The sequence below is a fragment of the Crotalus tigris genome, unplaced genomic scaffold (genome assembly GCF_016545835.1).
Source record: "Crotalus tigris isolate CLP2741 ecotype Arizona unplaced genomic scaffold, ASM1654583v1 scf7180000018806.1695572, whole genome shotgun sequence".
Lineage (NCBI taxonomy): Eukaryota > Metazoa > Chordata > Lepidosauria > Squamata > Viperidae > Crotalus > Crotalus tigris.
Genome location: NW_024097205.1, coordinates 279,547 through 295,605, shown reverse-complemented (window position 1 = coordinate 295,605; position 16,059 = coordinate 279,547). Strand labels below are relative to the sequence as shown.

The following is a 16,059-nucleotide window of genomic DNA, read 5'->3' as shown; positions in this document are numbered from 1 at the left end:
GATGTCTTGATAACTAAAGGAGCAAAAAGAATATGATTAGAAGATTATATTGCCCAAAGATACTTCCATACTGGAAGATCCACAGAAAGATGACTGAATACAGTAAGATTTTCAGATGAATTAATAATAGTCATCTCTCAGTAGATTGGTCCACTATTTATATATTTGTATTTTCATAAAGTTAAAAATATTTAAATTTTTATTCACATGCACATGCTTTAAAAGAGGTTTTGAAACCAGCAATTTGTGCATGCACCGAGTTGCAAAGATAGCTGGGAGTAATTTCTGAAGCAGTTATGCCAGCCATTTTAAAGACACAAGTGGTTTAACTATTGAAAAATAGTATTTCATATATGTCCCTGCGTGCTCCAAAGCAGTTTTTTTAATCATTTGGAGAACCCAAATATTTATAAAAATACAGAAATTAATTTATGTGCTAATACTCATAAAATAGTATACAAAGACACTCTGGTGTATCTTTTTTCCGACAGAAGTCAAGAAATCTTAACATTAATTATCTCTGAGTCAGTGTTGTTAGTTTCTTTTGTTAATGTTGGTGTGACTTCTTCCATGATAATGGACTGTGATAATTCTTCCCTTAAAAGGGCTGGGACCTAATATGAAGTTAGTAAAGATATAGCCCATAGATAATCCCATTCTATCTTAATTATTCTTAAATATTCTGTAATAGATATCTTTCACTCTTGCTGTTAATGTAATCTCAAGGCTGAATGTATATAATGTTCTTACCATTCTCTTTTTTTTTGAAGATTCTGAGGAACAAATGCTCAAAATCTGTTGATATTAGTGAAACAGAAAATGAGCCTATTATAGATGATGATGACATCTTCCCACCATATGTGTTGAGGCCAGAAGATGGTGGTCCAAGAGTCACAATAAATACTGCTATTGGGCATATTAATCGGTATGATGACTATTGTTTCCCTATTTAGTTCTATATTTTACATGATATAAAGCAATCTTTTAAATAAATGCTGGCAACTGTATCTTTTTTAAGCATTTGTCTATTATAGTTACAGTGAGGGAAAAATTATTTGATCCCCTGCTGACTTTGTACGTTTGCCCACTGATAAAGAAATGATCAGTCTATAATTTTAATGGTAGGTTTATTTTAACAGTGAAAGACAGAATAACAACAAAAATATCCAGAAAAACAATTTCAAAAAAGTTATAAATTGATTTGCATTTTAATGAGTGAAATAAGTATTTGATCACCTATCAATCAGCAAGATTTCTGGCTCCCAGTTGTCTTTTATACAGGTAATGAGCTTAAAGAGAGTGCTCCTAATCTCAGCCTGTTATCTGTATAAAAGACACCTGTTCACAGAAGCAATCAATCATCAGATTCCAACTCTCCACCATGGCCAAGGAGTTGTCCAAGGATGTCAGGGACAAAATTGTAGACCTACATCAGGCTGGAATGGGCTACAAGACTATCGCCAAGCGGCTTGGTGAGAAGGTGACAACAGTTGGTGCAATTATTCACAAATGGAAGAAACACGAAATAACTCTATCTCCCCTGATCTGGGGCTCCATGCAAGATCTCACCTCGTGGAGTTTCAGTGATCATGAGAACAGTGAGGAATCAGCTCAGAACTACATGGGAGGATTTTGTCAATGATCTCAAGGCAGCTGGGACCATAGTGACCAAGAAAACAATTGTTATGCCGTGAAGGACTAAAATCCTGCAGCGTCCGCAAGGTCCCCCTGCTCAAGAAAGCACATGTACAGGCCCGTCTGAAGTTTGCCAATGAGCATCTGAATGATTCAGAGGAGAACTGGGTTAAAATGTTGCGGTCAGATGAGCTCTTTGACATCAACTCAACTCACCGGGTTTGGAGGAGGAGGAATGGTGCCTGTGACCCCAAGAACACCATCCCTACCGTCAAACACGGAGGTGAAACATGTTTTGGGAGTGTTTTTCTGCTAAGGGGACAGAACAACTTCACTGCATCAAAGGGACAATGGACAAGGCCACGTACCATCAAATCTTGGGTGAGAACCTCCTTCCCTCAGCCAGGGCATTGAAAATGGTTCTTGGATGGGTATTTCAGCATGGCAATGACCCAAAACACATGGCCAAGGCAATAAAGGAATGACTCAAGAAGAAGCACATTAAGGTCCTGGAATGGCCTAGCCAGTCTCCAGACCTTAATCCTTGTTGTGATTCCGTGCCAGCCTGTGCTCCCAACAGCTGAGTCGGAGGAATCTGAGGAGGAGGTGGAGGAGGCATTTGAAGGGCCATCAGAGCCAGAGGGAGGCTCTGAAGTACAGGACTCACAGTTGGATGCAGAGCCTGGGCCCTCCAGTCGTGTTTCTGATGAAGCTCAGCTATGTGAGGAGCATGAGTCAGACTTGGAAGAATCACAAGAGTAAGTCAACAGAGGTCAATGAGGCACCTCCAAAGTAAGAAGAAACGGCAAGGAGAGGCACCGCCTTAGAACTGCTAAATAAAGGGAGGAGGTGTGGGTGGTGCTGGTTGCTGAAGGCAATCGTTTGAAAACTGTGTCTTGGAATTTTGATCTGTGACTTCTCTTGTGATTTCTTGTTTGTTTTTCATCATGTTCTTTTGGACTTGAGTTTGCTGTATTTGACAGGTTTTACAATATTAAAAGGGGGTTTTGTTTTTGTTTGCAAGTCTCCAGCCTATTGTAGCAACAGGGGTTTTGTCCTTGTGAAGTTAACAAGGACGGCAATAGGCTGGAACAGAACAATCCTATAGAAAATCTGTGAAGGGAGCTGAAGGTTCGAGCTACCAAACGTCAGCCTCAAAGCCTTAATGACTTGGAGAGGATCGGCAAAGAGGAGTGGGACAAAATCCCTCCTGAGATGCATGCAAACCTGGTGGCCAACTACAAGAAACGTTTGACCTCTGTAATTGCCAACAAGGGTTTTGCCACCAAGTACTTATGTTTTGCAAAGGACTCAAATACTTTTTTCACTCATTAAAATGCAAATCAATTTATAACTATTTTGAAATGCATTTTTCTGGATATTCTTCTTGTTATTCTGTCTCACTGTTAAAATAAACCTACCATTAAAATTATAGACTGATCATTTCTTTGTCAGTGGGCAAACGTACAAAAACAGCAGGGGAATCAAATAATTTTTCCCCTCACTGTACACTTAAGGATTTTATGTCTCACAAGAAATAAGGCAACCAAATCCATTTATTGTTTCATTATTACTTTTTCTGAAATATATTTAATATTGGAGGATAGGGAGGGAATGAAATGGAAGAGAGATACCAATGTAATTTTAATGCAAATAATTCTGCAATATGGGGTCTTTATTTCTTTCTGATCTTGATTGTTTGCTTGTAGGTATTTTATTACTTGATTACCGGTAGGTAACATCCATGCTGCACTAATGATGTTACCTAGTTGGGTAATGAAATGTCTGCAAGCAAACAACCAAGCTCAGGGAGCACCAAGAACTCCACAGAATTGTCCTTAGCTAAATCTTCGGATAATAGTGGATAGTACAGTAAGAGTGCCAGCTATGAAAAAGGAGTAGTTCATTTATGACTAATTGAAAAAAATAAATATAATTACCGTAAATGCCGGCGTATAAGGCTACTTCCGCAAGCGTTAAAATCGGCGCCAAAGACGGGGGTCGTCTTATACGCCGGAAATACTGGTAGTTTCTGGTGTATAAGACGACGTTCTAGGAATGCAACTCGGCGACAAAGACGGGGGTCATCTTATACTCCGGGTCGCCTTGTACGCCGGCATATACGGTAATGCATGTTCATAAATCAAGGACTATCTATAAGAAACATTTTTATTATAAAAGGTAGACTAGTGGATTATTTAACTGGGAACAATATTGGGTACATGTTGGGCATTTCATAAAACAATTCATGGCATGGGGAAAATAGACAGATTTTTTTTTCCCTTTCTCAAAATACAAAAAACATTTACTATGGCTGATTGAAAATAATTTTAAGACAATCTTTCAGGACAAATATACATAATTATATCATACAGGATATAATTAATTCATACTTGTTGGCCTCTAAATTGGATGGTTTTAACAAGGGATTAAGTAAGTTCATTGAGATGTGAAGGACTATTGATATTGAATTTGTTGCATCCAAGTTGTGAGGAGCATGCCACCAACTACTATTTCAGAGGGAACAATGTTGGAAGAAGGGTATGCCTGCCTCCTGCTTCCAAGCAACTTAGAGGCAGCTGCTTGACAAGTATGCGAAACAGAATATTAGGTTGAGGAGGGTCCTGGGCATATTCAGTAAAACTGACCTTATTGGACATGCCATATTTTTTTCTGGTTGAATATGATATTACTCAATTAACAGATAAAATTTTCCAGTAGGTATCCATTTCAATCTTAGAAACATTCCAAGATTCTCCTGTTTGTTGTCTTTATTGTCAGTCTGCTTGGGAGAATTGTACAGTATGTTTAAATCAAACCATTTAACTGGATGGAAATCTTAGAAATAATTGCAAACTATTGACATCCATTTACCTGTTGATTTCTGTTAAACTGTGACTATGTTAGCCATAAAATGTCATTTGCCTTTTAAAATGATATGTTTATGTGTGTGGGTTTTTTTTTTTAAATGTGTCAAATAGGTATTGTGCTAGATTACCAAGTGATCCATTTACTCATCTGGCTCCTAAGTGTAAAACTAGAGAGCTTCTTGATAACACATTTTATGCAACACTTTATCTACCTATCAATTCTCCTCTTCGAGCATCAATAGTCGTGAGTATTTTGTTTGTTTAAACAAGAGTTCCCCAGTCTTTTGGGGTTGACGGCACGGGGGGGGGGAGAAGGGATGGTTTTGTGGGGCCACAAATGCTCATTGTGACACTCACATGAGTTGGGCTGTGTGCGCACACACATTCTGGCCAGCCATTCACGCCGCCCGGTGGCCAGTGGGTTGGGGACTCCTGGTTTAGACTAAGTAAATTTTGAGTGTACAGTGTTTTCCCTGTGACATGGCTTGCAACTTAGTGCATAACTTACTATATGAAAGGTTTACTCTGTGCTAAGTAGCTGGTCCGTGGATTTTCTATGACGACAATATTCACAGGTATCTCAACTGGAAGTTGATCAATCAAATGGGGTATAATTGAGGCTATTTAAGGCATTGAAATATATACTGTTGCAAAGAAGGAGGTTTACTCTCTCTCTTTGAATTAAACTAACTATTAAAGCTTGATGTATATGGAGATTCTCAGACATCTCCATAGACTCAGTCATGAAAGCTTGAATGACAAAGCACTGTGTGTAAAAGTCATAAGAAACTCTAGGGCTAAGTCTTAATGATTTTTATTAGCAATATGGAAGCATCATAGTGTAGAAAAAATGATTTATTTTCCTTTCATATTAAATATTCAGTTTAAATAGTGATGTGTTTTGACATTTGTAATAACCTGAAGTATTGGATATATTTGGAATATATAAATAACATCTGTTCTACGTAGAGCTGTATGTTTTTTAAAATGTTATTTTATGTTTTAAAACCTGTCCCTTGTACAACACTTACATATTTTTTATGCATGACAGTTCTTCGTTATTAGAGAGCCAGTATAGCATACTAGTTGAGGTGAATATCCAGGTATAAGTCTGCCCCAGCCACGCATGTTTATTGGGTGACTTTGAGCCTGTGCACAGGGTTGCTATGGTGTGGGGGAACTTGAAGAAAGAAATGCTATGTATTTCACCATGAACTCCAGAGGGAAAGATAGGGTATTAATCTAACAAATAATAACTAAAATATAAAATGAAAAAAAACAAAGCAATAAATTTGATTATTACTTATGGATAGGAAATTTTAAAAGACTTGCTTCAAATTTTATTTCCAGGGTCCTCCAATGAGTTGTGCGAGATTAGCAGAAAGAGTTGTTGCTCTTATTTGTTGTGAAAAATTGCATAAAATTGGTAAGTATAGCTTTTAAAAGTAATATCATTTATTTAATGAACATTTGATACTGTCTTGACATTCATTGTGGTTTTTTTTTTAATGGTACAAGATCCTATAGAGGAAAAGAAATATCTGAAAATGACATTTTAGGGTTTGTGTGGGGTTTTTGGGGGGTTTTTTTTGGAACTGGCAATGTTAGTTTTTACTTCTGGTCTTCTTTAAAGTCACTTTTCTAGTTTTCTATTAACCATCATTTTCATATCCAACCTTTGCACTTTGTATTTTTCTCTGGTGGAAATCCACGTACATAGTTATATCTAATATTATGTATGCTGAGTTACTTGAATTCTTAGCACTCTTTGATCTTAGCATTATTGTTTGGTCTTTGGTCCTGGCAGTATCAAAAAGATCTAGTATTTACTGTACTGACAATATTGGCATTAAGCTTAATTCTGTGTTTTCCATATAGATTCACTTTTGACTCCCACCAACTGTTTAACTGACTGTAACTCCACATTTATTTCTTAATTTTCCCATTATTTGCTTCTTTCTTGTCATCGTATACAGTACAAAAATTGTATTAAATATGAGACTGACTGATCTGTCTCCCAGGCCTGACATCACGGGTTGAGAGAGAGTGATTAGTTCAAAAGTCACCCTGCTAGCTTTCATGCCTAAGACAGGACTAGAATTCACAGTCCCCTGGTTTCTTAACAACTAGACCAAACTGGCTGTCAAAAAGACAATATAAAAATTGTATTGAGTTAAATACTTGAAATAAAGCCTGAAAGTAAACTTTGATGTACCGGTACAATTATTTTAAAAAGTTGTTCCTTTTTAAAGGACTTCTGTTTCTTCCATCAAAATCACTTTGAAAGATTTCAATCCATTCTCAACCACTGTAATTCTCTGAGAGAACAATAGACTGCTTTGCTTCCAGAATGGGAAAAAAAACTTCCCTAGATCCTTAAACTTTCTCCTTTCTGTGGAATTTAGCTGGTCTTTTTTGTTAAAAAAAAAAAAATCCCTGAAACACTTGGTTAAAACATAATGCTGCGATGTCAAGTTCCTGCCCATTTCCCAATTGCCTTCTCCTCCTGCAACTTCTGTTTATGATACTTAATGTTATTAAGATCCCATTGTGGAACTTAGTAATATCTAATTATTTGAGGGGCTCAGGTTTCTTATTAGAATGCTCAGTTTTGCACCCTGATCAGCATTCTCAAATGTTAGAAAGAACATAATCCTATATATGGTTATAGATGATAAATTGTTCATTGAGTATTTCAATGAGTTGTTTGAGAGTAAATATGAATAAAATAAATCTGAATTGACTACTTTCAGACTCTTAACATTATATACTGATTTGTAAAGAATAATATCCCATTTAATGTTCTAAGAATCTTGAAAAAAGATCCTCAGTAATTTAAACTCAGGCAGTTTCCTTTAATTGCTGCTGCAGTAACTAATCCTCTCCATTTTAATGAAGAGATTATTATTTTTTATTCTTTTATGTGTACTTTGAAGTTGTACCATGTTTATGTAAAACAGGTGAGGAAATTTAGATCTTCAATGATACAGTCCCTGATGATTTTATACATGCATTTTATAAAAGACTGGATAAAAGTTATTTTATGGATGAGCATTTTTTGTAATTATGGAATTACTTGATTTATCATTTGTTCTTTATATTTTAGGTGAGCTGGATGATCACTTGATGCCTGTTGGAAAAGAAACAGTAAAATATGAGGAGGAACTTGATTTGCATGATGAAGAAGAAACCAGTGTTCCAGGAAGGCCAGGTTCTACAAAACGAAGGCAGTGCTACCCTAAAGCTGTGAGTATAGTTGTATGGTTTTGTTTAAGATTTTTCTGACTTGAATAGAAGGAGTATATTGATTCTTTAGTATTTGTGCTAATCAGAGGATCTTGTAATAATGAAAAAATTACTTCTGTTGAGGACTTCTGGATCACAATAACAAGAGTAGAATAAGATTTCTTATATGTGATAAGTGAGACCAAAAGGAAATGCGTAAACAAGAAATTTGGATGCACAAAAAGATACGTTTTTCCATTTCACACCCACATGATTTTCATTTCATTATTTAATTTCTCATTTATACATAAATTACAGTGGAAACATAATAAAGTGTTTAATTTTTTTCTAGCATGAGATGAAGCATTATCTTTGGTGTCATATGACTACTGATGAATATGAATACTGTGTGCTATTTTTTCTTTGGATGAAAAATAGGACACAGAATCAGTGTTTAATCATCCATTGCTATACTGAAGTCCAATATTGCTTCCACATTATAGCTGCAGCTTTGGATATGATGTGGTTAAAGAGAAATTGTAGAATAGCAATTTGTATTTGAACAAATAGCACTTCTTAGTAGCAATTTAAATCAAATACATTTGTTTTATGATTAAAAAAAGCTTGGGTGGTCGGCTCCACAAGCCAAGAAGAAGAGACATCATATTTAAAGAGTTGCCAAATAGTGCTAACTGAACATACGCTTTGAGTCGGAGTTTATGTCCCTTTGAATCTAGATTGCTGCCCATCCCTAGTACGATAGACTATTCAGGGGAAACATTCACATTTTATTCTAGAGTAATGAAAAGAACGCAGTGTAATCCAAGAGAGGCACAAAGTAAAGTAAATACGTTTTTGGGATTTTGAAGTGTTGCAAACAAATGGGAAAAGTCAGCTAATGACATTTCTTATTTGTAAAATCTCATTGCCAAATTTGAAGTTACCTTTAATTAGGAGGAAGTTATACTATAACATATTAGATTCCTGCATTGTGACAGCAATAATGTAGATTTCAAGCAAAAGGCCTTTCTTAGCCTTAACTGAAGAAATCAGGACTGAATCTGTCAATTACAAGAATTTTAATTAAAAGTTACCTTTTGTCCAAAATAGCTTAAATAGAATCCTTGCAAAGATTCACTAAATTACTGAATATTATTATTTTCCAGAGTGGAGCTTCTTTTACAAGGTCCTTGCTTCATTCCATTTGGCTCTTTAGTTTTATTTATTATCTTTGTGGTAGAAACTGCTTTCAAATGGTTTCACAATGTAGAAACCATGTATCAACTTTTTAGCTGCTAGTTATATAAATCAATTAATCACTGACAACTTGTAATTTAATCCTGCACTCTATTTTTTTAAAAAAATCTATCTATCTATCTATCCATCCAGATATAGAGATATAGAGGTACAGAGATACAGATATATAGATATATCTAGATAGATAGATCGATAGACAGACAGACAGACAGACAGACAGATAGATAGATAGATATGCAAAGATAATTTATTTTAAACCTGTATTGTTTCTATGCATGACTAAGGACAATTTTTATTTATAAAAACATGCTTGTTACGCTAGATTCCAGAATGTTTGAGGGACAGTTATCCCAAACCTGATCAACCCTGTTATCTTTATGTAATTGGTATGGTCTTAACTACTCCTCTACCTGATGAGCTCAACTTCAGAAGACGAAAGCTATATCCTCCCGAAGATACTACAAGATGTTTTGGAATACTGACAGCCAAACCTATACCTCAGGTAGTTAAATGCACACAAGTGCATGCATTTCTTTTTTAAAAAAATTTGCTTCAAGGTGTTCAAGCCAGTGTATTACAGTAGAACTCCATACTTATGGAACATTCTTACTTACCTTGTCAGAGTTACCTAATTAACTGTTTAAAAAGGACTGATATTTATTTTTTTCAATGTTTGAAATATTGTAATAATAAAATGATCCAGATCAATAGTTCAGCTGCTTGTTTCTTTTTCATCACTATTTTAGAGTGAAGCCATTTATATGGGAATCTTGTGAAATAGAGAATACAGTTATACACATTGCCTCTGGTAAAAGAAGTTGCTCATAGGAAGAAAATGCTTTTATATTATGACAGGCTTTCTAAATCATATGCTTTCTTATTTTTCTATAATTGATACATATTATTAAGCAATGCATATACATGAATTAAACTAAATCCAGATTAATACTTTGAGCCATACTAATGTATGAGAGCATTATGTTCTTTCTGTTTCCTGCATATTTTCCAAAGCAAGCATATTTCTTAAGTATGGGTATAACTTTGGACACCATCGAGAAACTACAGCTGGTAAAAAAAATAGGGTGACAAGATTGGCGGCGAACATTCTCATTAAACTTTAATAGGGAGTTCTCTTGCCCAGGAGGTTTATGTGACACCAGCATTTCTTTTATTTCAGCAATACTGAAATAATACTGAACGTGCTTTCAACCCTTAGTTTATTTGGGCACCTATGATAATAAAATTGATGGCTTCTTTGGTTTTTACATTGTTGTCCTTGTATTCCCTCCCAGGATAGACTAGAATTTGAATGGGCTATAAATAATACTAATACATATTTATGCTTAATTATGTACAAACCACATGTTCTCCTTAATCCTGGTTTGCATCAACAAGTGCCTTTCTAAGATAGCATCTTATAAATAGTAACGTTGCACAAGAAAAACAAAAATATAAAGATAGTATTTAAGAAATTGTGATATATATTCTTACAAGAAAACTATATAAAAACTCACATGAACTTGTATTTGCATAAATATTTGAATTATAATATTAGCTCCTGTGTGGCAACCATTTGTGATTCTTGAATGAATCTATTACATTTTCCTGACAGTTTTCAGTTTTAACCTGACATTAACATGGGTTTCTTTCTGTGTGTGCAATCTAGAATTGAATGTCTAAAAAGATATACACCTTTATGCTAGTTTGAATATTAGATGTAGATTGGTTATTAACAAGGGACATAAATTTTAGTCAATGCTTTCTTGTAATCATATTTACTTTGGTTCGTTTGTTTGTTTATCTAGATTCCTCATTTTCCTGTATATACCCGCTCAGGAGAAGTGACCATATCTATTGAGTTAAAGAAATCAAGTTTCACTTTGTCGTTACAAATGCTTGAGTTAATCACACGACTTCACCAATATATATTCTCTCACATTCTTCGACTTGAAAAACCTGCACTAGAATTCAGACCCACTGATGCTGATTCAGCCTATTGTGTTCTACCTCTTAATGTTGGTGAGAAGAGTGCTGGCTTATTTATTAATTAAAGTTACATACAGTTGATGGCATATTTAAGTGGCCATTTGTATACACAAATTCTTCCCACATGTACAGGAATTATTTAATCCTTCATATTGTTTAATATCCTTCAACAAGCATTTTGCAGAAAATAAAACTGATTTGCAACACAACCATAAAAATTTAACAAATAAAGAGATTGTGTCTTTTAGTTGTTTCAGATTTTGAATATTACTTGTAAAAGCAGATGTTTGAAAAGTACTATAGTTTATAAACATCAGTCCTTAGAACAGTATTTCAGGTTGACTTCTGTTCTGAAATATTGATTACCACCAAAAGCCCTGTAATATTATGAAATTGATTTTGACAAAAATTCTTGGGAGTTATCTACCATTTAAAAATATGTGCTAAGAATCTGAAAATATTTTTAGTTTTGAAATTTAAATAAAATCTTTTGTTTTTAAGTTGATGGCTCCAGCACTTTGGACATTGATTTTAAATTTATGGAAAATATTGAGAAATCGGAAGCTCGTACAGGCATTCCCAGTACACAATATACAAAAGAAACACCATTCATTTTTAAATTAGAGGATTATCAGGATGCAGTTATCATTCCAAGGTGAGTATTTTTTGAAAATTGAAACAAATATCTTTATATATTTAAAAGTAGTATTTTTTCAGGTTTTAACAGTTTAATGCAAACATTAGAATATCCTATAGTGATCAAATCTGGCTTAAAGGAGTTGTATTCTAGATTTCTTGAAAAGATTAAATGGCAAAGTAAAAAAAAAGTGATCCCAAGTAATAGAGTATTAAAACACTTGTTCATCCTAATAGTGTGAAGAAGTGTCCATCAGGAGTGATATGCAAAATGTTTCAAACTAAACTAATTCATGCTTAAAATGGAAATATCTTGTTTCAAACTCAGAAGAGAGTTGTTTTAAGATGAGAACATTTCAAACTTGAGACAATTGAAAATGAAAATACTTTGCATACAGCTACCCATTAGGCTTCCTAATACTGGATGTGGCGTTACTAAAAGGGAAAAGAAATTTGATCACAGATAAATACAAAATATTCTTCAGAATTTTTGACACAACAAAGAAATTTGTTTACAGCTGTGTTAATATAGATATGAAACTGTAATGGAAACAAATATAATAAAACATGAAATATTTTAAGTATAACTTATAAAAAACTATGGAATTTATGAATTAAAAATGGAATAGTAATAAAATGTATTGTTTTACATTTATTTGCTTAAATCTAGAATGCTAGCTTTTTCCTTGGAAAATTTTCCTCCTCATTTCAGTAAAGGTTCAATAGCCAAGTTCAAAATAACCGTTCAGTTAATTTTGTTCTAAAGAATATATTTACCTATTGAAGGGAAGAGGATTTGTATAGTATTTTGATATCTGGAATATCAACATCTTGTGGAAAATCTTACTGGGATACGTAGCTCATTGTTTTTGGTCAGTAATTATTTTGAAAATAAATTTAAATTTTATTTTAGACTGGTTTGTAGTTAAATCCAACATCTGGAAATGGTAGAAAATTTATTTGGCACAGTGTTTGGTATTGGCATCTAAATACCTGTTTCTATCCAGGTATCGAAATTTTGACCAGCCTCATCGATTCTATGTTGCTGATGTGTACACAGATCTTACACCACTGAGCAAATTTCCTTCACCAGAATATGAAACATTTGCTGAATATTATAAAACAAAGTACAACCTTGACCTGACCAATCTCAACCAGCCATTGCTGGATGTGGACCACACATCTTCAAGGTAAAGTCAGCTATCAGAATTTACATATTTTTTCCTTGTGATGATTTATAAACATATGGCACCAAGTTTCCATATATATGGTGATTTTAGACACATTTAATGTTACTTTAAAAAAAAAAGAAGAAGAAGAATGTGTTCAGGGGACAATCCTGGACCAATGCATTTTCTTGAGGATTTTTCAGATCTGCTGTATAAGTGAAGAGAGAGAAAGAGACATTCCTTCTCCCAAAGGCCTTTTACCTCTACATCATGGAACAATTATAGGTTGTTCTTATATCAAACCTATTCTATCAGAAAAGTTTAAAAACAAAGTTTATTGGGGAGGGGCTGTTCTCCCCTTCCTTCATAGTTTCTAAACAGAAACATGTTTGTACTTTTTTTTGGGAGGGAGCACAATAAGCAGAAAATATTAAAATAAAATTAAAGGTAGGTAAAATCAAAGGAGGCTGCAATAAGGTTTCCCTACCTAAATAAGATGGTTCTTCTGTTTACTTTTTCTCATCTCCTCCTTGGTAGAATTGATGTGCAAATAAGTGACTCAGAAAAAGAAAGAATTAATCAATTATATGGCTAGATTTTTTTTAGCTTATGATAAACATGAACAAATTTCAAAAGAAGCAAAAATGTCTATAAGGGACAAATCACATCCCTACTATTAAATCTTAAAACTTTTTTTTCTTCTTTCCATCTTTCAAAATGGAATTTGAATGATTATAGTAAGCCTTCTAAAGATGCCTATTCATTTTGTTCTAGACTTAATCTTTTGACGCCTCGGCATTTGAATCAGAAGGGGAAAGCTCTTCCATTAAGCAGTGCAGAGAAACGGAAAGCCAAGTGGGAAAGTCTTCAAAATAAGCAGGTAATTAGTATATTTTCTATTTTAGAGGGCTCAGTAGCATCTTGCTAATCTAAAATTTGTAAGATTTTAAAATGAAGTTTTGTCTTATTTTCTATTAAAGATCCTTGTTCCTGAACTCTGTGCTATACATCCTATTCCAGCATCACTGTGGAGAAAAGCAGTTTGTCTCCCTAGCATCCTTTATCGTCTTCACTGCCTTTTGACAGCCGAGGAACTCAGATCTCAAACAGCTATTGATGCTGGTGTAGGAGTTAAGTCACTTCCTATAGATTTCAGGTATTAAATATATTACAGTTTAACTATGTTGGAACATTAGTCTGGAGTTAGGCCAATTTAACATGTTTTCAAATAGTTTCTCGATGGATCCATAAATGCCTCATCAGAACTTCGTGTTTTTCAGCTTATAGAAAAGAGATGTTTACATTTTACTAGTATATTTTCCAAGATCTAAAATGAAATCTAATGATTTACTTGCCCATGTTAAATTGGATGAGAAAATAGGTAACTTTTCAGAGTACTAACTTTTATATCTATGGAAATTCTCAGTCATCCAGGTCATAGTTATGCCAAAGGTGCATTTTCACAAGGCAACTGGACTTTCTTGTTTTTCTTTGAACACATTTCACTTCTCATCCAAGAAGCTTCTTCAGCTCTGACTGGATAGTGGGGAGTCAGAACTGAAGAAACTTCTTGGATGAGAAGCAAAACGTCTTCAGAGAAAAACAAGAAAGCCCAGTTGCCTCGTGAAAAAGCACCTTTGAGATTTTAAAGTTATACTTAAATAAATGTTACAGGACAATGCTAGAATCTTCCTTGTTTATTACTTTTTGAAATCAGTCCATTTTGTTCTCAAGTTTATAGTTGCTGCTAATATTATAGACAACATCCAGAATTCAGTGAATAGCAGGACTCCCATCTTTTAATTTTATCACCAACAGTTGTTAATTGATTTGGATTTTATGAGGTCTAAAAGCAGTTTACAAAGCAATATAGTTATAGTGCCATTGGAGAGAGATATATTGAAAATCAAGTATCAGCATTATAGACTAAGCCTTCTTACTTGTATCAATTTAATTACATAATTTATTTTTCAGATACCCTAACCTGGACTTTGGATGGAAAAAATCTATTGACAGCAAATCCTTCATCTCTGCTTCTAATTCCTCTCTAGAAGAGAATGAAAATTATTGTAAGCACAGTGCAATTATAGTCCCTGAAAATGCTGCACATCAAGGTGCTATTAAAACCTCCTCCACAGATAAGCATGACCAAATGTCTGTGAACTACAGAGCATTGATAGAGTCACCTAGCAAACTCCAAAAGGATGTCTCAGTAGAACGGGCAACAACTAATGGTGTTTCTTACAATAAAAAACTTGCCAATGGCAATTGTGACATACCTAACAGAGACGTTTGCCAAGAAAATCAGCTAAATTACTGCAGGCAAGAAATACCTGTACAATCAACTACCTCGTATCCTAAACAAAATTTATACAACAATGAGAACCAGCTCAAGTTCAGCAATGAATGTACTCTGAGTAATAAATACCTTGATGGAAATGCTAACAGATCTACCTCAGATGATTGTTCCAAAATGGCAATGGCCACCAGTACTTCAGAAGGTTGCAAGCCTTCAGAAGAAAGCATGGATTCTGTAACAAGCTCTTCCGGTGGTTATTCCTCAAAAACCCTTGGCCCAAACCCTGGTCTCATTCTTCAGGCATTGACTCTTTCAAATGCTAGTGATGGATTTAATCTGGAACGGCTTGAAATGCTTGGTGATTCATTTTTAAAACACGCCATCACTACATACTTGTTTTGCACTTACCCTGATGCTCATGAGGGGCGCCTGTCATATATGAGAAGCAAAAAAGTGAGTAGTGTGTCCATGATTTTCAACTCTGTGAGTTTGGGTTTGTGTACAAACTAGCAAATCCAGTGACATGTAACAGTGTTGGAGTATGTACTACCAGCTGCCTTGTTCATTGACCACTGAAAGTTAGAACAGTGCTGAAAAAATAGACTTACAACCAGTCCTCGAACTTGTGACCATTACAGTGTTCTTTGATTGCATGATTGTGATTCGGTTGCTTTCTTACCAGCATGCATTGTGCTAGTCACAAAATCTTACTGTCATGGGATCGTCATCTGCGATCTTCACAGCTGCTTCTGACAATCAGTGTCAATGAGCAAGCTGGCAGGAAGTTGCAAGTCACAGTCACATGATGTTGCACTTAACAAACTATAGTGATTTGTTTAATAATCACAGTAAGCATGGTATATAATTCTAGGGCAATCATGTGAAGTTTCACTTAATGCCCACATCACTTAGTGATGGAGTTGCCAATCCCAACTGTGATCAGCATGTGAGGATTACCGATGTTGACTTTTGTCTGTACTCT

The 16,059-nt window shown here is 34.7% G+C and overlaps 1 protein-coding gene across 4 annotated transcripts in view; it reads left to right on the top strand.

Annotated features, from left to right (window-relative positions):
• Positions 1-16,059, top strand: part of DICER1 (dicer 1, ribonuclease III) — a 58,373-nt gene that overhangs the window by 28,608 nt on the left and 13,706 nt on the right. For all 4 annotated transcript variants that reach the window (XM_039356210.1, XM_039356212.1, XM_039356213.1 and 1 more), the window contains 11 exons: positions 771-925; positions 4,617-4,749; positions 5,856-5,931; positions 7,612-7,751; positions 9,310-9,489; positions 10,793-11,006; positions 11,475-11,628; positions 12,617-12,799; positions 13,553-13,658; positions 13,759-13,934; positions 14,753-15,530. In XM_039356210.1, coding sequence (XP_039212144.1) covers positions 771-925; positions 4,617-4,749; positions 5,856-5,931; positions 7,612-7,751; positions 9,310-9,489; positions 10,793-11,006; positions 11,475-11,628; positions 12,617-12,799; positions 13,553-13,658; positions 13,759-13,934; positions 14,753-15,530 — 2,295 coding nt within the window. The remainder of the gene's footprint in view (positions 1-770; positions 926-4,616; positions 4,750-5,855; positions 5,932-7,611; positions 7,752-9,309; positions 9,490-10,792; positions 11,007-11,474; positions 11,629-12,616; positions 12,800-13,552; positions 13,659-13,758; positions 13,935-14,752; positions 15,531-16,059) is intronic.